General features: G+C 35.0%; 1 protein-coding gene across 1 annotated transcript in view; it reads right to left on the reverse strand.

The window, feature by feature from the left end:
• The window catches only part of COL21A1 (collagen type XXI alpha 1 chain), a 130,546-nt gene that overhangs the window by 15,427 nt on the left and 88,643 nt on the right, over positions 1-26,476 (reverse strand). Inside the window, exons 18-22 of the mRNA XM_083828287.1 lie at positions 11,432-11,476; positions 11,025-11,078; positions 3,204-3,257; positions 1,876-1,929; positions 612-683 (exon numbers count right to left, since the gene is read on the reverse strand). Of these exons, the coding sequence (XP_083684413.1) occupies positions 612-683; positions 1,876-1,929; positions 3,204-3,257; positions 11,025-11,078; positions 11,432-11,476 (279 nt within the window). The remainder of the gene's footprint in view (positions 1-611; positions 684-1,875; positions 1,930-3,203; positions 3,258-11,024; positions 11,079-11,431; positions 11,477-26,476) is intronic.

Here is a 26,476-nt window from a genome sequence, read left to right on the forward strand (position 1 = left end):
GCTAAAGTCTTATCTAGGCTTCAGATATAGTCAATGGTAATAGACAAGTACTTCCAGATTTACCCATTCCTAAGCAAAGATGTGAATGAATGATTCCCCAGGGAGTTCAGACTCTCTCAGTTAAACATGGAGAAAAACCTGGACTAGTTGGCTAGATCAAATAGCTCTTAATGGCTAAGGGTAATTGAGCTGAATCTGTCCCAGCTGCCTGGGATTAATTGTTCCTGTTCTTAGGGGAGATCCACAAAAAGACTTTGCACAATAGAATTTGTAGATATAACACTGTGAGACAATATAATATGAAGTAAATACAGAATCACAGATCATACTATTATGTACTATAATTCATAATGGAAATTTCATTAATATACCTATGTAACAGCACTTTATGTTACACAGTTTCTCCCTTTTGGTCATTCTCTCCTCCCTGTGAAAGCAGATAGTATATTTTGGAAGGTCCATTTGCTAGAAAAACAAAATAGTCTCTAATAATAATGATATATTTAAAAAAAAAAAAGGAAAAAGGATTTTCCTTGACAATGACCACTTACAGAATAAGCATTTCCAATAAAAGATGTAAGTAATATAAAACTAGAAAAAAAACAGCTTACCTTTATACCCTGGGTACCAGGAATGCCTGGGTAGCCTGGTTCACCTGGGGCACCAGGTCCTCCTAGATCTCCCTGAATAACATAATAGCTCTGTAAGTATCAGTGATATGTTGTGAGTAAAAACATATTGCTTGTTTTTTCAAGGTCATGTGATACAATTTGGCTATGGTATTTTGAAATTTTATAACTTAGGATGATTGAAATGTTTGGAGATTTTGTGAAGGGATGTTGAACACCCACAAGCCACAGAAGACAATCCTAGTTCTTAATATTCCAGTACCTATCTTCTATTGCCTTCTAATACATCTGATGTTGATTTTTTCAAAGTTACACAAATAAAACTATCTGAAGTTTGCAATGTTTGCAGGTTTGAATTTCATTACGAGGCTGGAAATTATATAACATTTCAGAACATATTGGTCTTATTTTCATCTCAGTGTAATTTAACCCAACTTTGTTGTCTCTTCAACTTTAGAAGACTGTAATAGAAGCCAGTGTCATTGTGTACATATGAAGCCCAGAGACAGAAAAAGACTGAAGAAAAGATGAAAAGAAGAAAACGAACTAATTCTTTTCTGCTCTTCCCCACAAAGCATTCCCAGCACTATTTTTTTTGACTAAAGACAGTTTCTCTTTTTTGATCACTGCCTTCTGTTTTAAATGGCTGCTCTTCTGGTGATGGCTGAGCTGACCAGTCAGAGAGTCCATCCCAGTCCCATCCTGTTTGTGGATCGTGGAGTCATCTTTGGCTTGAGAAGATAAACTCCTTGTAGTGCTGCTTCCCCATCCAAACACATGTTTTAGAGCACCTCTCTGGCATCAAGGTTGCTGGTTCTCCTGAGTCCTGGCTCAAGCGCAGCACCATAAATTCTCTCATATGTGACCCCAGGCCACAAGGCATTACCAGCACTAGACAGCAAGCCAGAACTGATAGACCAGTCAAACAGCTGTACCTGCCACAGGGGTCAGCAGATGTGACACTGTAAGTGTTGGTTTAACCCCAAATGCATAGGAATTTGAAGGAGACAACCACATGATCTAGCTCAACACAAAATACTGTAAAGCAGGTTTCAGTGTGACTGCTGCCTTGTATCCCATAGTCTAATACAAAGTCAGTAAAAATAACCTCTCAGATTGATTCTGATGTGATTTTATGTTCACTGCTATTCTATTTTGAAACAAAACTGCCTTAAACTTAAGAATTTTATCATGGAAAAGTAAATCAATCTCTGCTTTAACTAAATACTTCCAGATTCATGTTTACCTTGGCTCCTGGTGATCCTGGTTTCCCCTGTAGTCCAGGTTCACCTTTATCACCCTATATAAAAACACAGAAACGTGACTGATACATCAGTATTTTTTACCACATACGGTATTACTAGCGAATATAAACAGACACTAATGGATAACCAGCTTTTAAAAATAAGGTGTGTGATCAAAAGGCTACAGTACTGCTCCTTTACAGGAAACTTGCAGGTTCTCAGGAAAGATGAAATACCCGTAACAAAATGGGATCCACCTGCCTGTTCTCAACCATTCCTTCCCCACCTGCCTCATTGTTCTTGCCCAGTCATACCAGGTTTGTGTATACTGACTTCACATTTCCGCCATACTATTTAATAAAATTCTGAAACTCCTTGGACCTGTCTGAGCAAATATGTATATATACTGTAGCCAATGGAATTAGGCGTATATTCAGCATAAGGATTTTCATTGAAATCTAAGAATTACAGATTCCTTTATAATGCTTTTCTGTAAGCATGAAGTTTTCCTCTGGAAATGCAGCTTATATTCTGAATGAGAGATAAATACAAAAGAAAAAAAAAAAAAACAACAATCATTTTTCACAAATAGAAATAAGACTTTTTTTTTTGATCAATCTTCTTGACCATGGCAAACATTAATGACTTTAAAGAACGTTGCCTTCAGTACACAACTTTAAAGAAATACATATGTAGTTTTAGATATAAATAATGTATGGGTGGAAGTGAACCTAAATGTAAATACAAAGTTCAGGAAATGGAGTCTATATTAATAAATTTTCTCTAAGATATACAATTCAATGCTTACTAGCCAAAACTAATTTCGGATTAAACTAAAAGGTTACACTAAAAGATCTAGATTTATAGTATCTATTTTGGTTTCTGAGAGCATGGGTCAAATTAATTCTTGCTGTAGCTGTAGTGCAATCAGTAAAGTTACATCTGAAATAAATTTGGCTCCTCAGGTGGAAAAAGCAGCACGTAACTTTATATAACACAACTGAAATATAAATAAACGTAACATGGGCAGAGAGTTCTGATGTATACTGAGAATTATCTGGCTCCGAGCATTGCAGAACATTTTCCAGGACGGCAAATCCTCATGACCATTTCTGCAGCAGTTCCAAACCTCATGGGATGACAGGCACCATTTACTAAACTATATTAAGCTCTCTTGAGACCATACTATCATATAAGGTAATATATGGAAATCATATAGGTACTCACCAGTATTCAGTATACCAAAAATTTAGCTGCAAAATCTGGACCTTTTGACATCTATAAAGCAGTCATTTATCAAAGTCACAAGTGAATAAACACAAATGCTCACCTTAGGCCCAGGAGCTCCAGGTAGACCAAATGAGCCTTCCGGTCCCATCATGCCCTATGTATTTTTGAAAAAGGCAGAGACATTTCTATAATAAGCTAGAGGAATAATGTCTTCAATGCAGTGTAAATTAGTATTACTATTATGTTTCTACAGCAAAATAAATGGATAGGGAATATAATGGTTTTTATCATAATACTATACAGGATATAGCTCTGGGTTATTTAGGCCTCTTATTGCCTAAGGAAGGGCCACTGTGCAATGGAAAAAAACATTCAGGAAAAAAAAAGAACAGTGCTGTCATAAAATACTCCTGAGAGAAAAACTTCTGCAAATTAAAACTCCATCTGTATCATCTAATTTTTAACATAACTTTAAAATGTCCTTAGCTATAATTGAAAGTGACACAAGTTTCTTAGTTTTCACTTAGGGTTCCCAAAACTGAAGAAAGTATCTGTGGTATTTCAGAATTCTCTCTCTTCTTTCTGACTATGTGACCCTCCAAGGTTGCCATGCCTTGATCCCCCTTCCAAGCCTTGAGGAGATTTATCTGGATCAGTTAACTTGGGGCCAAACCTTTGCTTTTTCAGCAGTCTTCGAGATTGAACCATTCATTCAAGACCCCAACAGCTTCTGCCATTTCAGCACATGTGCACAACCAGTGCATTGCAAAAAAGAGTCCCTTGGACTCCTCTCAGGGAAATGTGTTGATGAAGCCATATTTGTCTTTGTTCCATACATAAACTAATAACAAAAGGGTATTAAACCATTAAATTGCTGGATTTCTCCCTTTCTCTTTAAAGCTACTCTCAAGTATAATTTAGAAAAGAAATCTTATTTTCGAATCATACTTTCCAAGAAGGAATTCCCATTTATGGTGTTTCCTACATCTGGTGTCAATATATGTCTTTCTCACCACTTCATCTCACTTCTTTTTTACTCTAGAAGTGTGTTAATAAAAAACAATATATTATTGTTTTATTTGGACTTCCATATGTACTCTGAAATATGATCTGCTGTAAGAATGTACTTAACAAGACAGCATAAAATACAAGAAATAACACAAAGTCAAACAATTAAATAAGGTCACGTAATCTAATTTACTAGAGATTAAATGTTATCAATGCTTCTAATTGTTAGTATTTTCAAGAACTACTCTTATTATTGTTATTTAAGTTAATCTTTGCTTTCATATTGATAAAACCAACCACCATCCATTTAGTACAAAATGTTAGGAACCATTCAGTTCAGTGGTAATATCCCAGTCCTTCCTCAAAAGTTGCATGTGATCAAAAATAAATGTGTCAACAGTAATTTGTTACACAGACAGTAATCCAGTTGTGACAAAAAAAAATAATTAACTTTACTAAGACTAAAAGGATGGCTTTGTTTTTGAAAATACAAGAGAAATTTCAAAATATTTAGAATGGGAAGTAATTTTTGTATGCAGGGTTTTCACCATTCCATCACTTTTCTGTTATTTTGCATGTGCTGCTAACTGAGGCAACAGAGGTTAACTCAGGCTTCTATTGTGCTGTGTTGTAACAAATTATTGGGCACCAAATTAATATATTAACATCAATAAGCACAACAACTTGCTTTTTGGGCCACAGATACAGGGCTGTGAATACAGAACACAAATGGTATCTATCATAAAACTCGAGTAATTATATAATTATTGAGTAACTATTACATTTCTATTTCTCTAATATAAATATTATATATATACACATCACATATATACCATAGACATCACATAACTTCCAACACTATCCTAACTTTGAAGGTTAAATCTGCTTGTTCTTACTTAAAAAACAGTCATCAGAGATGATTCAGTTAATCTAGAATAAGCTATTTTTTTGGTGAATAAAGGTTTACTATAGCCTGTGCCATTTCTTTCATAATTTTGGAATAGAAATTACCATTTCCTCTTTATTTGGAGTCAAGCTTCCGCAGTCTGCTTCCACTTACAGCCTAAGAGACAGTGTATTCCCATTAACCTTTTGCTTAGGGCATATGTTCAGAATCAGCTTTGTTACGAATAGTGTAAGAAAATATCCTTTTCATTTTAGAACTGAACCTTGATTACATTAAGACTGTCTTAATTTACATGCATATCAGTCCTGCTTCTTCACATTTTCTCTATTTCCATGTATATAGGAAAATAAGCTTTTATAAATTTTCATTTCACTGTAAGCCTGAATTCAGTTCTGCTTTTTTAAAACAAATTTTGTATTATCTATTGACCTTCTGAAATACAGCTCTGTAATGTTTTTTGCATTCCGTGATGGCTACTTTTCTTCTCTGAAAACTCTTGTGAAATTATTATTTTCTCCTCCTTGGATTCCTGTTCTGTGCTCATTTCTAGCACATTAATTAGTAGAGAAAAGGAAACACAAGTTTGAGGAGCAATAGTGGGAAAGGATGAGAAATGGAACTTGGGGATTTCTGGTTCCTCTCACATTGCCAGCTCAGTGTGGCCTTGTGTTACAGTTCATGTAACGTGCTGTTGAGAACCTACCCCCTACCAATTCCACGCTAGATTACTTCTAGTTTATGCCCACACTAGTGCTTGGATTAGAAGTAGTTAAAAGTTCATCACAAATGTCCCACATTCATTTTATATTACAAGGGAGAAATAAAACCCAGTTGTTCTGACTTCCTTTCTTGCACTGTAACTAAAAAACTACAGGAAGGTAACTACATGAAATCAGTACTCTGCAAGAAAAAAACTTTCTGATGCAATATAAGAAAGGCTTGAGAACATAATCTGAAAACTAGGGCATGTAAAATTACAAGAGAAAAATATGTCCTGAATAAAAATAAACAATAATTCAAGAACATAAAATGTAGTGTTACTTCCCTGTTTTCCAGATCTGACACTATTTATGTGCCAGATAAATTAATAAATTACTGATGTTGGCAATGTAATAGGGATAGTTATTACTGAAGAAGAACTTGTTACTGAAGAATTTTCCCAAGGTATTAATAGCCCATCCACAAGCTTTCCATCTGTTTTTTTCTGGAACAAACATATTCAGTGTGACTAATACAAGGAAAATCCCACTATCTTTTCTGGCTAAAATTCCCTAATACCACATAACATATTCAAATATTCCATGCATCAATTTTCTACTTATTTTATCAGGTGACAAAAGATACATTAAATTGAGTTGTCAGGAAACATTAATATATTATTTTCAAGTGTATCACAGAACCAGATGTTATTTACATAAAGACAATTTGAAGAAAAAAATAGTGAGTTACTTGAATAAATATGTACATTTTGGAATCCCACGTCTTTATTGTAGCTGCTGATACAGCCTCCCCTCCAGCATTTTGTTCAGCTTTATTCAGAAAGAACTGGAGAAAAAATTTCCAGTGATAGATAATAAAAATGATTAGAGGAACAGGTGAGAGACCAAATGAGCACGTATTAACTAGAAGTATTTGAACTTCCCAGTTCAATGCTTCTTCCAAATGTGATCCAAACAACTCCAACAACAGGTTCTCAAGGAAATTTATTCTTTCAGAGAAGATCTTCAGGGAGCTGAAAAAGTTCTTTAAGTTCATAAAAAGAAAATTAACCAGTGTACTCATGTTATTCTAAGGGGCTTTTGACAGCTGTAATATAGTGGTCATGCCTATGGTGGAGTAGGGAAAAAAATACTGCTGGATGGATGCAGCGTAGCTGTACATTGTGCAGGAAATTCTGAAGTTATTGGATGACAGAGTGTTCCAGAATTTGTAAAACACAAAACTAGATTCAGTCTTCCTCTCCATCTAGGAGTGCATTGGTTTCAATTGATCCTATATTTTATTAAGGAGCTTAATCATGACAGAAGAGGTGAGATCATCAATACATTTACAGACATTCATGTCTGCATATAATCTATATAATATAATCTATAATCTATAATCTCTATTATCTGGAAACCAGAGTCAAGTTTTTCTACACCTAGCATTATTCAGGGGGCAAGTTTGGGGTGCTCTTCTCTGTCTTAGTTCTTCTGAATCTTCTTTGACGAAAAACAATAAAACAAAGTGAAAAGAAGAAAAGAAACACAAAAGATGATGAGATTTGTGGACCATACTACTTTGAAAAGTCAATTTACAGCTTAACAACTTCCTCAGCTTCTTCAAGTGATAGTCCGCATACCCCTTTGAATTCCACATGGCTGTAATTTTCAGCACAATCATAGCATCCTAAAGGAAAGAGTCCTTTATAGAATCAGTAATCTCAGCATCATTCTGAAAAATGCAAAATGGAAACTAGAAGACCATCTCAAAAACAGTGACAGATGAGGTGTACTTGTGTGGGAATAGAGATATATTACTGAACAGACAGCAAGTGCTGACATGCACAGTGAATAATGATTCCTGTTTTGGACGTGCTCCTGATTAACCCGTCCAATTACAAATGAAGGTTAGCATGTGATTCAAGTACAATTCAGATGCAAGATAAAATAGAAACTTTGGATGGATCTGAAAATATTTTCTCTCTGAAAAGTAAAGTTAGAATACTATTCAGGTTTACACATCTGAAGTCCATCTACCTTCTGAGTGGACATATAGGCAAACTTTCCAGAAAAATAAATAGAAAACAAATATCCAGTAAAAAATAATCTTCCAACAATGGACATAACATCTTTTAAATCAAAGACCTTCTCACCAAATAATCAACTAAATAATTCTGTATAAAATTATTACATCCTAAGAAATTTGGAGCAGAAAAAAATACGGACTTGCTTTCAGGAAGAGGACAGTGGGAATTACAGATACTGAAAGGACTAACTGATATATATAATCAAAAAGATTAAGATTAAAACACTAAGATATAATCAAAAACAGTAAGGATTGAAAGGAATCAGATTTAGTAATGAATTTGCTCATGACCCCATGAACTATCAGTAAACTTAACGGGGTTAGGTTTTTGTGTGACTCAGCCACAAAGAAAGCCAGAGGAACAAAAGGTCGACAATGAAATGCGTGCATCCTGTTTTTTCAAGGTTCCTGTCGCCCACCAAAATGAAGCATGAGCTGATACAAGAAATTGGGCAAACACCACTGAGAGCAGAAAAGAAAGGTCCCTGAAAAGATTATTCCTGTCCTGCAATGAAGGGTAGATATTGACAGTAAGATGACCATGGCAGAATAACACCAGGCATTCTGATGACTTAGAAATGTACATCAGTCCCCTTTTAGAGAGCCACTATTTGATTTTGCAGATATAAGCAGGGTTTTCTTTAAGTTCAGGATGTGCCCTACCCTTTCTTCTACTTTTTTAACACTGCAAAGTAGCCACTGAAACCCCTTCCACTTTGGGAGTGGATAAAATCCAAACTGATAGTTCATGGGGTCATGAGCAAATTCATTACTGATGAAGCTTTTTCATAAGGAAAGATCTTGAAAAGAGATGTAATAGAAAAATTGCGAGACAGAAAAGTTATGAAACTGAATGACACAATCTGTTAATGATTGCCAAAATCCAAGAATCTATAGCAGTGTACTCTCACCTGTTGCTAAAATATCAAGAGGCTTAATGTGATGGCAAGGACAGCAGAGAGAACAGTTCACAGCTTTCACCCCCAGTTTCAAAACTTCAAATATGCCACTGGGCTAACAACTTACATTTGCCATAACCTTGCCTTGTGATGTTGATATTGTGACTCTATGCATAGCTTCCCTGTTTAGGGATAAAAAGATCTGTGCCACCTATACCTACAGACATCACTTTCAAAACTGCTCAGTCTCTTCTGTTTGCTAAATGCTATCTGCTTAATTCCAGTGATTTTTCTAAAGCTCTATCCAGAGTATTTTCTTCTTGCTACTACTCAAACCCCTCAGCCTTGTCCAGTTAATTTTAATTTACTACTTCATTTTTCACTTCCATCTCAGATAGACTGAATTATATGTTAGTCTCTTGTTTATTAAAGCAACGCTGTCAAGGTATTCATTAGAATTTGATGTTTTTTCTTGGTGCTGGTATTGGAAACTTTCACTGTTACCACAATGAAAATCACAGATTTGGACTCTGTGATGATTTATCTTCAAATATATTTTCTAAGCTAAGCAAGTTAAACTGTATCTTATAGTTTCCCATATAATCATATTTATCTCAGTAGTAGCACTATAGAAATGCTGAAATTTCCTGATTAAATATTTTCACTGAAATGCTTTCTTGGCTTTCTAAGAAAGGGAGGCTGTGTATTCTATTTGCATTGAGTGTCAACAAGCTCATTACATGCAAAACAAGCAACGAATCTCAAGATAAAGCAACAAGGTGAGAAAAACACAAATTTTCTTCTTCCCGTTGCTGACACATTAAAAGACACATCAGACACATAAAATAGAACATTAACACATTAAAATAACTGCACGTGCCAGTCAACTTCAAATCAGGAAATGCTATCTACTTTTTTCTCTGACATGCTACTAATTCTGTAGCCTCAACACAACTGCATAAAATCTCTTATACTGCCATACAGCTCTATACAATAAGAATAAACAATGAATTTCTTATAAGGTTAAAACATCTTTGTCATTTAGTCCACCATGGTCCATAGAGATAATAGCATCTATAGTTAGTTCTATACAGTATTTACTTCATTTTAGCCATGATAGTCCATATTAATCTGCTCAAAGTCAAATACAGAGTGAAACATAGGTTCCTTAACTAAATAAAAAGTCACTTTGAACAGTATAGTTATGATGCCAAGTTGGGCACCTTTCAGGAAAGTCAGAAGCATTTTAGTCAGCAAAGAGGATAAAATACATCAAGCACAAAACAAAAATATTGAGGTATATTAAGGATGGTTAAAAATGGAACCACATAAACATTGCTGAACATTAGTGATATGGGGATCAGGCTCTTCTCCCTAGCACCAAGTGATGAGTGGAAATGGCCTCAAGTTGTGCCAGGGGAGATGTACGTTGGATATTAGGAGAAATTTCTTTACTGAAAGGGTTGTGTGGCATTGGAACAGGCTGCCTGGGGAAATGGTTGAGTCACCATCCCTGGAGGTCTTCAAGAAACATGTAGATGTAGAACTTAATAGTATGGTTTAGTGGTAGACTTGTCAGTACTAGGTTAAATGTTGGACTAGATGAGGGGTCTTTTCCAACCTGAATGATTCTATGATTTCAATATAAAAAGATAATTATTTTTAAAGCAGCATATGTTCAACTAACAACGAAGATCCTATTAATTAATGAAAGATTTCTAACCATCTTCTGTGATTTCTAAATGATTATAAAGAACACAGAAATCACTCTGGACTTTGGACAAAATCACTTTGGACAGTTAAGCTGGACTGTCCAAAAAGACTAAATTATTTTCAATTTCCTACATTACAAAATAAAAATTTCTTTTTAAGCATTTTGGGAATTTTGTGACCTCGGCTATTCTCACAGTCCTTGTTGAAAGTGAATATTATTAGAAAAACATCCCGATATTCACATTCAGAAATCCATTGCACACTATGACAATATATAATCCAGTCTATACTTTCATAATAAATTGACCTGAGTACCTTCAGAGTTAAACCAAAGTTAAAGTAACTCAGAGAGTAAATTCACACTAATGACAATGTGTTTGCTGGATTTGTTTATCAAATGTGTAGTCTGGAAATTATCAATTTTAAAAGAAAATTGTGTATATATTTTGGGGGTAACTTATAAATTAGACATGATCTGATCCTATTTGCAAATATGAAAATGCTAGGTTGCTACCATATGTGCTTGTTTGCTTATCACAGGTAGCAAACAACAGCATAAGAATTATTGGTACTTCCTGTTCATAATAACATGATTCTGCAGACTTACAGTTTCCCCTGGTGACCCTTTTGCTCCTGGTTGACCCGGTGGTCCAATTTCACCCTATATTTTTTGGATAAAGAGAATAGTTGTGTAATTAATATATGTACGATTAACAGTTGTGTTAAATTCCCTTTAATTATGCACATCTGTTTGAGTAGGATTCAAAGGATTATGACATTAACTTTGTTACTTTTAAATTATGCATTCCTTCTGGAATAGTAGAAATAAGACCTAATAAGAGATGCCAAACATGCCATAAGCATTTTGGAACATGTCTCTTTTCATTTGCAGCATGATTTGTTGTCCTAAATCTCCCCTGTGAAAACTCTCCTCTCAGTACAGGTTGAACCTTTAGCATAGAAACAGTATATATATGCACAGTTTTTAACTGTGTTTTGAGTTATTAACAATACCTTTTGTCCTTTTGCTCCTTGATTTCCAGGGATTCCAGGAATTCCCTGAGGGGGGAGGAGGGAAGAAGGAAGGAAAAAGAATCTTTTAAATATATGGAATATTTTATCCAAAAAATAATATATTAAAAAACAAGCAAACAAACAAACAAACATGTCCTCATATATTTAACATTTGATATATAATAAGGGTTCCAAATATGGGCAGGAAATAGAAAAATTAAAAAAAAGAAAGAAAAAAAACAGGTATAAGAAAAGAGCTTCAGCTGGAAACACATAAACTATTTCATCTGGGGATACAGCGAAATAGCAAAGTTCAGTCCTTCCCTGGTGCTTTCTTGCCAGAACTCCACATCTGGCCTGGACAGGCTCACATACTCCTGGTTGCCCACCAAAGGTTGCAATGCTGTACTGAAAACCCTGACATGGGGAAAGAAGCCACTACTCATTATTCATAGGATTCCCATATAAGATAGAGCATGCCTTCCTTCTTCCATCAAAAGTCCTGTCCAACAGGACATCAGGTTTGAGTACCACAAATCCTGTTTTCCAATTTAAATTACAGTGATTGTAACAGAACACAAGAGAGAGCTATTATCATATGTGATGTGTGCTAGCTCCCACTTTCATAAATTCTTGAAGATCTATATCATTTCCTCACCATCGTCATTCATTTAACTCTACAATGTATCTCATATTGGTTTCTTACAGTGACCATTTATCTGAATATAGTTTAGCTTTAAAACAAAACTCCATATATACTGAAAACTGTAATCTGTATTCAGTTAATCTATTTTTCCTCCTAGTTAAATCCATTCAAATTTTTTGTACAGGTACTGTTCTTACTTGTACTATTATCGATCTGCAGCAAGGATTTGGTATATAGACTTTGTGATTTAATCACATTGAAATTAATATGCTATAGTGAAAATAAGTGGACTATTCTAGACAACACCAAAACAAACACATTCTATGGAAAAAAAATCAACATGAATGTAACAACCAGAATAACTTAATAGTTTCCATATGGACTACATTTGTACACTGCTGGCTTGGAAAAGACAGCTCCATTGCTTTGCAGATTATACCCGGCTTCTCATTAATGAACCCATCAAGCAGAAGCAGTTCATTGGTCTTTTTGCACAACTTAACTATGGTATCCTCAGCATCTTGCAAGTCACCTAAATTCCAATGCATGTATCATTAAAAGAAGAGATCAAAGAATATAGTACAAATAACTGGAAAACAAAGTCTCATTCTAAGACTTCCATTCACCTTGCATAATGTAAGTCTTCTGGCTAAAATTCTGTCCAAAACCATCTTTTGCACAAATAAACTGATAGGAAATGGAGTGCATTTATCACCACATTAAGAACTTCCAGACCCGTCCATGACTTCTCAGTATATTTATTTAACAGTTAATTTCTGTAGCTGTAAAACGTAAAACTAAACTATAAATATCCATACCAGAATTTCACACAATGATGAAAAAATCTCCCAGTAGGCAGGAATCTTCTTTTACTGAAAGGATGCACCAAAGCTTTCCATGTTTACATTTCTAAGTTATGTGCAGGGCTGACAGAAGACCATTCCACATACTTATCCAACACAGGGAATGATTTACCATTATATAAGCATGCGTAAGAGAAGAAACAGAATGTCCTGCTGAGCTCTGTTGAACTTTCTGGGCTAAAAGAAATCGCTGATACAAGACATTTAACTTTACCTTTATTCAGTGGCAAAGAAGAACAAAACTCAAAGAACAACTGTAAAACTAAGTCACTGGGCCATTTTTTTCCTTTTCTTTTCTGATTGATTCTGCACTACTGAAATGCAGGGAATTTAAGCTCTTATTTCAGTGGGAGACGATCCAGACCCTCAAAATTCTCTTATGGCTCATTGACATTCACTCAGCTAGGAATGAATCTATCACTTATTTTAATCTGAGTGATTCCCAGACTACATGGGGTGGAGATTTGCACAGTTATTCACAAATCAGTTCGCACAGGAGAAGGAGAATGAAGTGGCTAATTTGCCCTTAAAGAATGCTTTTTCCCATAAGGATTATTTTTCTCTATAGCTCCCATGGTTCAGCAATTGCAAGGACTAATTTCTGTAGGTTCAGTTCCAGGATGTTTAAAACAGTAAACTTTGTTTCCTTCTCATTGTCTACTCCAAATCTATTACCTCCTTTTACATGGATAATCCCTGGTCATGCCAACTAGACTTACTTGCACTTTCCCAGAGGGCAAGGTTAAAAAGTAGCTTAGATATCCACAGTTTCTTCCCTAGCTTCTCAGTCAAAAGCCAAACCAAGCTTTGGAAATGTAGTATCCTTGTTCCTAAACAGAGATTTAATCCACAGTACAAATCCTCAAAATTTGAGCTTGCTTTTTCTTTCCATCCACCATAAGTAATAAGGCACTTTTAACAGGAAGTTATGCTTAACAGGGTGACATAACTATCAAAGAAACCTTACTCTCACTATCAAAAGATGTATTCTTCTGAGCATGAGGTGAAACGACAAGTTTCACTCCATTTGTTAGATGAAAATGCAATTTTTGTGAAGTGCATATTGTAACTAAAATTATCACAAATGCCTGTGTTTAATCAAAACTTAATATGAAACAGATTCATCATGCAATTTTTCTGCCATTAAGGGAAACACAATGTTTGGAACTACTACAAATGGGAAAATTGCCACCCACAGGGAGTAAGAGAATCAATGCTATGGAATAATTCATGATTCACTGGGCTAGGGAAAAAAATGCCTTTAGGGATTTTTTTTTTTGATTTTTTTTACAGAGCTTCTAAGCAGCATTTTGTTCATATGAAATACAAAAAAGGTTGTAATTCTAGATTTTCTTTTCTTCCTCTTTCCAGAAAACTTATTTTAAATGGTTCATATTTATCATATATACAGTTACAATAGCAATAAACGTAGCATTACATTTATAACCAGAATAACTACAGATCAAAGCATCTACTGAGCTTTTATGCTTTCTATCCTTAAACACATTGGACCGTCTTATCCTTCAGAGTCAGTTCATTTCCTGATGTTCTTTTACCTCAAATTTCATGTAAGGCTTAGTCAATTTGGTATTTAAAAAATAAGTTTATTGCAAGTCTTACCACTGCCTTAGTCAGCTCTTTCAGCATCAGCTGTCTAACTTTCTTAACCACCTTAATTTCCTTCAAATGTCTTAATCTTTCCTCTAAAATTTTCCCCTAAATGGGAAGTGTTCCCTTACCCCTTTATAAGCCTATATTAATAATTTTAGCAAGTTCTATAGACACATGAAATTTAAAGCCAGAAAGATATCCTAGTAAGTCAAATTCATAGGTTTAAAACTTTGGCTTCTCTACTGCAGCCTAAGCTGCAGTACTAAGTTGCACTACTAAGTTTGCACTACTAAGTCATGCACTACTAAGTTTGTGCCTAAAAGCTAACATGATCAATCACATATCAGTCTGACAGCTAAGATTTTTTAATTTGAGATACAGCTGTGTTTCCCTTTTATTCATCCTCCTTTGCCTGATGATAGGTTTCTACAGACACAGCTAGCAAAGCCTCCTGAGAGTCTTCACTAAGGTTCTTGACTAAGAATCACAATAAAAGTAACTGTAAACTAGGATATCCAAGGGTAAAAGGAGTTCTGGGTGTCCTTTACATGTGGGAAATACCACTGCTTAGCCATTGGTCTCCCTGCTTCACCACGGAGTGAAGTTTGCCTGGACATGGAACTAAATCCCTTCCTCAGTAGCAGCCTCCACAGCTGGGAATTCCGGATACGTAAAAGCAAGAATTTGTTTCAATTATGATGATGAGCTTAAACAATTCTGTATAAATACTCTATGCTATCCCAGTTTTAGCAATTTAAATAAATCTTCCATTATTTGATAATATCTGGCAGATATAACGGATTTAACTGTAAAAGGAACATGGTTTCACAATCCCTGGAAAATCTGTCTTGCAGCTTTCCTTAATCATGAAGTGTCTATTTTTGTTTTTGGATGATATTAAACAGCTGGATTTTTTTCCATACAATCCAACTAAAAATCCATTAAGTTGGCCAAGGCTTTATATACAAATCAACTAGGTGTAAGCATTTTTACTTAAGGTACAAGCTACACTTCTCAAAATATTTCACCCCCTTTTACTATTTAGCATCATGGATTATTTATATCTCCCTCATGCCTATGAATAGCAGAAAAAAAACACACATAAAAGCTTTTGCAAGAAGAAAGCAAAAATTATTTTACTCCTAAAATGAGCATGTATCAGCTTATTCTATTATTTTCTGCTACTACCATGTGCCTGGTAGAACATCACTCTTTGGCACTGGTCAACAGCTTCAGTATGGAATGTGAGAGTTTCTAGACTACAGAAAACATATGCATTACCGTAAAACCTTCTCTCTAGAAGATACAAGATTATAGAATATTTTCAAAAGATTCTCTGTTATGAGCAAACTGTTTTGCGGTTAATTCACCAAGAAGATGGAAAGAGCATTAGTGTAATCATCTTATTTTCTAAAGGCAGGTATACAAAACTGTAGCCTTTCAGCAGTCTGCTTTAAACAGACTTCAAGATACATGAGAGATTTAGTGGAGGTATGTTAAAAAAAAGTACAAGTCAAGTCAAAATTTGAATAAAAGTACAGTAACAGCCCAGATACTTTTTAAAAGATTAGAGCAAATCCTTGATAATCCTAGAAGAATGAAAGACACAAAACCAACTTGGATAATGGATAAAACTCTTCTGCTGTGGGAAGTAGCAAAATATGTGTAAAAGAAACTCAGAAGTTGCATGTTACTACTGACTACCTGGAATTGACAACAAATAAAAATGGGCTAAATACAAAGAAGGGTTCCCAGATACATAGTGAGTATCCACTAGACTAACATTGCAGCTTTAAACTAAATGCACGAAAGGAGAAAGCATTACCAAGATCCTTACAGTTATAAGACCAGAGTTTGCAAGCACTTTTTTTTTGGCAAGTTGCTTATGAAAAATGAAACACGCATACGTTACATGTGGAACATAGTGACCCCCTGTTGCACTGCCAATAACACAGAACTTGGAAAACTGTAATTTGAAAGCTGGAAATTTTAATAGAAAATGAGAACTGCGCATATGCTCTCACAGGGTGAAACTGATGTTACTGGTTATTGCAACACACTTCAAAATAATATGAATAACAGACTCATCAAATCTCTGTGGATCCAAAGCTAGTCAGACAAAACCCATGTCCCCAGCCCCACAGGTGACACTGCAATGTCCTCCCTCTGCCTGTCATGCCAAGCATCATGGACTGTGCAAACCAAGCACATCCACTGGCTAAAAAGCTCAGACAGCTTTAAACAGCTGACAAACCCAGCCAGGTTTCATACCTACATGCAAACACGTTGATATCCAAGCAGTTACATATCTTCAAAATGTTATAAAATTTCTCTGCTACTTACAATTTATGCAGAAAAGCTTCTGATTGATCGCACGGTTTTGAGCACCTTGCACATCACAGCACAAGATCAGGCTGAGGATGGCTGAGGGGCACCGATTGTTGCTCTGCTCCTTGCACCCAACCCTCCTGGCCATCTAACACTATAAGAATTGCAGTTCTGCTCACACAGATCACACCGGTGAGAAAAAATGTAATTTTAGGCTATCCCCCTCTCCTGTAGTAAGGGGACATGTATTTAAATTAGCAAGGAGTAGGTTTAACAACAAATCACACTTTTTTCCATATGGTGCATACTGTGAAACTTGTCACAGGATGTAGCAAAAGAAAACAATAAAACTGTGTTCCAAAAAGGACCATAAAATTACTAGAGAATTAGTCCACTGCTGGCTATTAAGTAGGGTGGGCCAGCATGCACTTTTGGCTAAGGAAGTCCCTAAAGACAGTCAGAATCTGGCAGTAAATGACAGGGGGAAAAAAAAATTCTACATACTCCTATTAGGTGTCAGAGAAAAAGTTCTGTGATAATTCCTTTGGTCTGTTTGGCAGTTCTTACCTGTGTTTAAGGAACAGCTAAACAAATTTGGTGTGGAGAATGGGATGAAACCCTTCCAGAGCACAAAGTAGGAAAATCATAACCTGATTCAATTAGTAATTGCTAAGACTATATTTAATTACTAAAACTAAAGCACGATCGAACTTTTGCAATGTGAGTCAAAGATTCCTTCTTAAATAGTCTAATATTTCTGCAGTGTATCACTTCATGCTTTGCCTTACTGGATCCAAAAACCGTGTTTTTGCTGGTGCTGTAGTAATTTATTCCATATTGGTCCAATATGAGTAAAAGGTGTAAAAATCCTCAAGACAATTTGTTTTGTAGCTTGACCTAAAAACGGGATCACATAACACTCTGTTCCACATGCTTCATTAGCCCAGAGTACTACTTGATTCTGGTGTCATCTTTTTTACAGCAAAGGCTAAGAATGGCAGTATTTTTAAGTTGTCTGTCTGAAAGGAAATAGTTACTGGCCATTACTTACATAAAAATGAAGACTTCTGATACAACAAATGAAAAATGATGTATTTTTACTCTATTTTTTTCAGTTCGGGAAGGACAGGCCTTATACCATCACAATATTATAATCTTAGCAGAAGCATTAATTAAAACCTACAAAAGGATTTAAATTCATTCTGATTAAAGATTGTTTAGGTTTTCATTTCATTATGGATGGAAAGCCAGCCTATATTCAGACAAGGCTTTACGGGGTTTCAATTCACTGTAATTTTAACATGTATATCTTACATACATGAAAACACAAATTGAAACATGTATCTCCAAATTTTCTAGTGCTTTATCTACTCAAGGCTTGAGTATCAACTTCTCAATTTCACATTTAAAGCTCTTTGTGGACAAGGATTGTCTTCACTGTTTCCTCAATAGAGGTGAACCAACTGGTCTCACAAAACAATTGTTCAGTCTTCTTTATAGCAAGAATATTGAGTATAAGCAATAGTAACATCATTTCTCTGATGAAAGGATTTTTTAGGTTCACAAATACTGCTGATCTGCCTTATTTAACTTCACAGTATCTTTCACTATTCCTACACTACATAGTATGTGATGATTTATCTTGAACACTTGGCAGGACCCCAACTAAACATACAGTACAAGAGTAAGGCAATGCTGTTTGTTCTGAAGGACACCTGGAAAAAGCATAAGAAACTAGTTACTTTAACATTCAAGCTAACACTTGAACACAGAATAAAAAATAAAAATGTTTGTTTGCTCTTCTCTTCCACACTTTCTGGAAGGGTTCAGTTCAACAAACTTTAGTCCATCTAAAAACTTTACTTTTATTAAAAGCCAATCTTCTAAACTTGGCTTCCTTTATGGTTCATTAAAAAAATAGGCAACTTCAGAAGTGATGATCCCTTCTATGTGAGACCACTTTCATGATGAGATGAATAACCCTATATAGATTCTTACCAGAGAAGAGTACAGGGAACCAAAACACAGAGGTGGACTAAATTATGTCTACTTGACTATATTAGATGAAATGAAAGATGAACTGGGTAATTATCAGAGCACAGACTGTAGATTAGCTGGCCACGATCAGCACTTAGAATTCCAAAGGAGTCATAGCTAGATTGCTTCATATTACCACCCTCCACCATACTACCACCTTCTCAAGGAGGCTGTAACTCAGATCTTCTCAGGACATATGTACAATAAATCTTTTCTCTGGCTCATCCCCTATCTTGAAGAAGAATGAGGACTAGCAAAAATGCTCGCTACCTTGTTACTACCCTGTTGCCTGCTGAAATTAAATCAGAAGAAGGAAGGTCAAACATCCTTTGGGTCACCCCATTTCTACTTGTGGTTAAGGAACTCACCATAACCATGCTGAGAATACAACAGCAATGAGAAAAGCAAATTAACTGAAATAATAAATATTTATGACTGCTACATACTAATTGAGTGTCTTCATTCATCGCCTCCTGTACTTACTGCCTGTTCGGTTTCTATGTTTAGGAATCAACTGAGGAAAGTCTCTGTTCAGTTAAATGTCTCCAGAGTCACTGGAAACTCCAACAGATATGTACCTAAACTGTAAATCTAAATGCTAATTCCTAGTGTTCAAAATGTATTAAGAAAGGATTTAAGGAAATATTTTGGGTATGTGTTAAAGATTCAGATCTCTCTTCTCTTGATTATTCTCTAGCACAAACATTAACAGAGACAAAATTCACACCAACAAGACAGAGCTTTCCCTAGAAACCAGAAACACCATGTCCCTGTGCTCTACAGAACATTTAAATACTGCTAGGAATTTGCCTATGAGTCATACTACTGAGATTCAAATCGCACTATTACTGTTATGCCAAAAAGCAATGATACAAACCACTGAAGATGGATAATTGGTATGCATAAAAGTGAAATACTTTGAAATTGCACACTCAAACAGAAATTGCATTATGAAGCATTAGCTCCTATAGCATTGTCTGCAACTAGGTGGAATTACCAACACACAGTTTAAAAAGCCTGGTCTGAATTTTTCAGTTACACACCATAAATGGTGAAAAAAAATACATACACGCTTTCCTTTTATTCACTATAAGTGATAATCTGAGTTTAAATAAGACTTTATTGTCTGACAAGTATTTAAAAATTTAAAACAGCTTTATTTTACGATACATGTTAAAACGATGACAAAAAATCCAAATGCATCTTGATTTTCCACAGCTTGCTTCTGTGACCTGACATGATGAAAGACCACAGTAAGCACAGTGACTCACCACTTAGGGTAAGCACATTATTACTTACATATTCATGCACCTCACAATCTAACATAGTCTAACAAATATTACCCTTTCTGTGTGATTGAACACAGCTGCTGAGCAATAGTCATGAACACAAGTGCTGTGTTTACAGATGAAAGCATTACAAAAATGGCATTGTCATTAATTTAAAAGATTGCAAATACGTCCTATGTCTTGCATTTTCGCATAAAATGTACTAACTAAATGATCATTTATTGTTACTAAAAATATTTTTAATTCTATCAGCATAGGTACTAAACACTGACATATTTTATATCTTAATTCTATAATACGTGTGAGAGTGGGAACTTAGCATAGACAAAAACACAAATAACAAAGTTGTCATTGCTGCAAAATATTTAAACACAATGAGAAAAAATATCTGGCATTTTACTTACTTGTAACTTCTTAGCCACAGTTCACAAATGGGATAGTTGTTCCACTGGTTGTCAAATATTTTATTCTTTACAAAAGATTTTTTTTTCATTTTTTGTTCTTTTCCTTCCCACTAAATGGCAAAAATGTTTCTTTAATGATTTCAAATACTTTATCATACCATATTCTGGCTAAGAGGTGATGTGTATATGACTAAATAAGGCCAAAATCATGTGGTGGAACTGCCACCCAGTAGGGACTGTTGGGTGTTTGAGTTGTCAGAAGTTCATTAAAATTCATAAGCAGTCCTCTATGCACAAACTTATTTTTATGATCCTAGGCATAATTTTTCTGTTGAGGAACATACAAAATGCATTTTGATAATTCTCATTTCCAGTGTGCTATCTAGATTACTGACACATTTTACAGGGTCTTGAAGTATTCCTTGAAATACGTGGGAGTTGAGAAAACTGTAAGGTGAGAATAATGGGGAGATGCTGCTGTTAGAAGATTAATCAGCAAGTATGAAATATTGTTCACTGGAAGTACAACTTTCCTGGCATTAAAATGGCAGATGTCAGCGCAATACACAACATTGCAAATACCAGTCCAAATATTCTCTGCATGCACCCTGTACTTCAGCAAAGCCTTTCATGGATGAAACTACCACACAAGTTCAGGAATGCAATAAATATTATTACTGACATCAGCTGGATCAAAAAGAATGCAAATTAGTCTTCTTTTAAATATCACATGTCATATAAAGTGAATATTAATCACTTGAGGTATACCTATTTTGCACCAGTTATATGACATAACTTTCAAGATCTGGAGTAGTTATTCTTTTCTTATTGGGGTAAATTAACGCATCTGCCTAGGAAGTATTAGATCAGATCAATATCAGATTAAACAAGTAAACAAGTTCATAATTTAGTAATCCTACTGAGAAAATAAAGAACATTTAAAGAACTTCTGAACTTTCTAACTTGAATCAGAGATACCCAGACAGAGCTGAGCTGGACTGACACACAGAGATTACATATTTATCATTCTTCAATCCAAACCAATTCAGTAAGCAAACACATTTTTAACTGAGATTTGGGAGTTACGAAATTCCTGATAAAGAATGTAGGATCTATTTACAGTTGTGTGGATTCTTCCATTCAACAGAAATCTCTACTTAAGTCCAGTAATTTGTTAGAATGTCTTATTTTTTTTCCAGTCCATGCAGTTGTATGTTAGCTAATATACTTATATGTATCCATTCATCATTTGTTCGCAATAACATAAAACATTAAAAATATTTTTAACTTATAATCATTTGCAGAAAACTGACTTTTTGCTCCCAAAAAAATCATTAAAAATCAAATTGTATAGCTATAATGTTTAAATACTGAAAAACTCTCTCTACAGGAAGGTACATTGCAATACTAATACTAAGAAAATGTTTCTGATACTTAGAAAAAAAGTGACTGCAATATCTACATGCTTACAAACATCACTGTAACTGATATCAAAGACTCCTGTCTCCTAAATGCATGAACATTTAAATGGGCAAACATTTATATGGATTTTTAAGTAATATTACCACAAGAGAGGAGAGGCGATGTATACTGTATGCATCCATACTGCCAAGCTGATTCACTTTTGTTTTCATACCGTATCTCTGTACTCCATCTCACACAAGCTGAGAACACAACAGCTGAAACTGCAGTATGAGGTAAATATGAGCATTGCCTCAGTGAGAAAAGGCACATATGGAACAATGTGTGTCACAGCTCTTACTCTGCAGACTTATGGTCTACACTATAAGCATACGTCAGGCAAACACTTCATCTGAGAATTAAAGCTCACTTTCTAGTATAGCTAGTAAGTACAATTTCAAGTTTAAAGTCTCAACATAAAAATTCCCAATAAACACTCAAAATTACTTTAATAAGTAGAAGAAATTACGCTCTTCAGATCTATGGGTTTATGGTTTTGTGTATAAAAAGGACTAGTTCATTGGAATCATTGAACACAAATAAATAAGCACTACCAATATTTCTGTGCTTAGAAGATACTGATTTTTTTTTTAAAGTGCACATAAACTGTTTCCTGCAGGACAATTCTTACAGAATCATGCTTTTAAAAAAGATTTCTTAATTTATAAAAGATTAACAAGCTTTTAAGAGAGATTTTAACAAAAGAAAAATATCCATTTATTGTAATGCAGTTCAGCAAGTCAGTAGGGAGATTTTAAATGACATGACGTATTGGTCAGAGGTACTTCTACCACTAGGCTTACAAACCAGCTGCAATGGAGGGGGAATGCTTGCACATAAGTTTTATCAGCACATGAATTAATAAGAAAAATGCCAGCATAGCTATTAAAAGGTCACTGCAGAATACAAGCATAAAACAGAATACTCCTGAGTACTGTTTATAATTATTTATAGTACATGCCATTCGTGTCCATAATAGGCTTACAACTACAGATCCTTTAGTACTCCCTTACATGTTTTAAGAAATTGCCTCTGTTAACATTGCATCTATAAAACAGTTCTAAAGAAATGTCAGCCGGGTGTGCCATCTCTTCTCTGTTTGATTTCCCAGAGTAAGTTATCTGATTTGAAATGTTGCTAACTGAAAAATTCCAAAAACAATACTTTCCTTAGTCTTTGTAGACATAACAAAAATAAAAAGATATCATATAATTACAGAAAATGAATATAATTAATCTAATTGCTTGGTGCGTGCAGCCAGAAATTTCAAAATTAGAAATCACAAAGAACAGAAAGAAAGTGAGAATTAGATGGGAGAGAACTGTTAGATTTTACAACTTAGAAATGCAGGCATTATTTTCCAAGTCGCATTAGGTCAGTGGGTCCAAGTCTATTACAACATTTATTGTGGCTCTGGTCCAGACTGAATTCAATGAGAATCCTTCCATTGACTTCAATACGCTTCAGATCAGCAAATATGTTGTCATGTCTTACATCATTTTTGTCATGTGGGAATAATAGAGCCATTGAGATTAGTCTGCCTCAAGTTCCAGAAGTCTTTAATCGACTGTTTCTTTACAGCACCATTCTCACATTTATCTTCTTAATAGCAATTAGCTCTGCTGAAAATGAAGGATGGAATGTATGTAATTAACATAACTTGTCAAATTGAATGATGAAGATAAGCTATACTGCAAATAATGTCTGTTAAAAATATATACACCTTTTAAGTGGACTTAAAAGTTATAATTGACAGGAAAACCTCCATTCAGTCTAAAAAATGTGGTTGAGCTTACAGCAAGCACTGTATAATTAAAGAAAGATTATTGAAATTGTTGTGTTGTCAAAGCTGTCATCTCCCCCTTCCTCAAGTAGGAACAAGACTAACATCTGTTATAGTAGCTCCAGCAATCAGAAAGTCATCAGAAGATTCTGTCTGCCCTGACTACTCTCACAATTCAGCAGAGCCTCTTGAGGAAAAATTAATGGTACACTTATCTTTTACTTCTTTTTTTTTTTTTTTGGCTGTGGGAGGAAGCAGGAAAGGAGAATTCCTATGATTAAAAAAGCACTTCTGCTTCTAAAGACTTAATTTAGAGGAAGAAGAAATTAATAAACAATCGTTAAAAAATTAATCTGACTAGCTAAGTCTGCTTGTAAAGAAAAAATGATGTCCAGCATAAAGCCTATCAAAGTCTTACTGCATCAGCTGTTTACATCAAAAAAACCTCATCCCACTTGCATAGTAATTTCACTTTATATGTAAAAGTCAAAGACAATTTTTTCAAGAAAAAAATCAGGTATTCTTTTGAGACCCACAGGACATCATTTCCGGAGAAAACACTGTCCTTACTTCCCTTATGATGATAATGTTGGCACATTTGAAAGGAAGCCAACAGTGCTCAGCCGCCACTACTGAGGTTCCTCAGACTAGTGGAAAAGCACTGATATTAGATTTGAAGCTAAGAATTGTGATGGACTCACACCAACCAGACTGCAGAGTCTCCTGTGCATGCTGATCACTTTTCTCTTAATGAATGACTAAAGAATCATTTCTTCTAAATAAATGAATTTCATAGCAGTGCCTACTTCAAGGCAATACAAAACTTGAATAAACATTTAGTACTCAAGGAAGCATTGAATACTAAAGCACATTGTGTTGCTCCTTCTGTTTCTGAACTACAGTGATTGGACTGACAATGTATTCACACATGATGCTGCATCCTCAAATACGTTTGGTATCAAAAACATTTCCGTAAATAATATTGATAAAAAATGACCACTAAAAGTACAAAATTTAAGCTATTTTATCAAAGGCAAAATGAATAGTATCTTCCTAAAGAGACTAGCATAGCTCTTGCACTCATCTATCTACTGCAAAGGTTTTGATTGTGATTTTTTAATTTTCTTCCATTAATAGTTTGAAGCAATTACCGATTTTTCCATCATTAACACTCCCACCCCATTACATGGGTAATTGCTTTCCCTCTCATATTGTCTACCTAACTAAGCCAAGTTAAATGAACAGAAATCACGTTAAAATTATTTTTTGTTCTGTCTTAGACATGAGGAAGGATTTGAACACCTTAAAATCTGCACACTTCATCCAACTATATTAGTTAATCTCAAAAAGAAAATTCTACACTCCATTCTTTTATTTCAGATTTTTCACTCAATGCTATATGGTTGGGGTATTAATATTCTCTCCTCAGTGATGCTCATTTGAACATACACAAGACTAGAAGTATAAAAGGGTGCAATTAAATTGAAAGAAAAACTGCTGCAGCAGGTAAACGATGAAATATAAATTTCAGAATTTCCTCCATATTGAAAATATTTGCTCACTTATATATGCCAGTTTCTGAAATGACAGTGATACGATAAACTGTACAGCTGAACTAGAGAAGAATAAAGTTCATTAGAATCAGCAACGTTTACTTTTAAATAAATAAATATTATTTCCTGTTATGACTGTCAGCTGCCAGGCATTTGCCCTGAAAAATGCAATCTGTAAGGCATACTATCAGCATACATTTAAAACAATTGCTACTATTTTTGTGTTTGTTCTTTCACAGTTTGAAAAGAAATTGCAATGAAAGATGAGAGAGGCAATGCTGAACATAATAAATACTATTTAACAAGGCATCTTGCCTCAAGGAGGTGTTGCACTCTACGGGTTCCACCACAATTTGTTGGTAGGAAGGAAATGTGGAAAACTGTATAGTAAGGGACTGGTAGTAGTATTACATGAAAAACAGAAGAAAGAAGCAACAAAAATATATTTTGTCTTGTATACTACCTTATCATTAAGTCAGGAATTTTCTCTCCTTGGACCCTGTTTCTGTAAATCTCACCATGGCTATAGATGCAGCAGAATTACACTAACCTTATGTCTGCTTTCAAGATAAACAGGCTACCTGGTTATACCATTTTCTGTGCCATATTTTAAAGATTTCTGCTTTATGAAGAAAAATACAGTAAATTCTGTAGTCTGTAGATTTATCTTTAGTTTATCTTGAAAATAATTCTGCTACCGTACCCCAGCATAAAACACACATTTTGTGAATATTAGAGACCAATTTTCAGAGAATCTCACTGATCTAGATCTGACATTCCTGGTGCAGTTATAGGAGAACAACAGACAAACTAGCAGTGTAGGTATAACAATGAGAGTCAGGTCAGAAGCTGCCAGCCGTGCTATACTTCTACCCCTGTCACAAACAAAAGACCACACGTCGACGTGTTAGAACAGGTCCAGAGGAGGGCTACAAAGATGATCAGAGGGCTGGAGCACCTCTCCTATGAAGACAGGCTGAGGGAGCTGGGGATGTTCAGCCTGGAGAAGGGACGACTCCAGGGTAACCTCATCGCATCTTTTCAGTACTTAAAGGGAGCTTATAAAAAAG

Source organism: Anser anser (genome assembly GCF_964211835.1).
Source record: "Anser anser genome assembly, chromosome: 3".
NCBI classification, from domain to species: Eukaryota; Metazoa; Chordata; class Aves; order Anseriformes; family Anatidae; genus Anser; species Anser anser.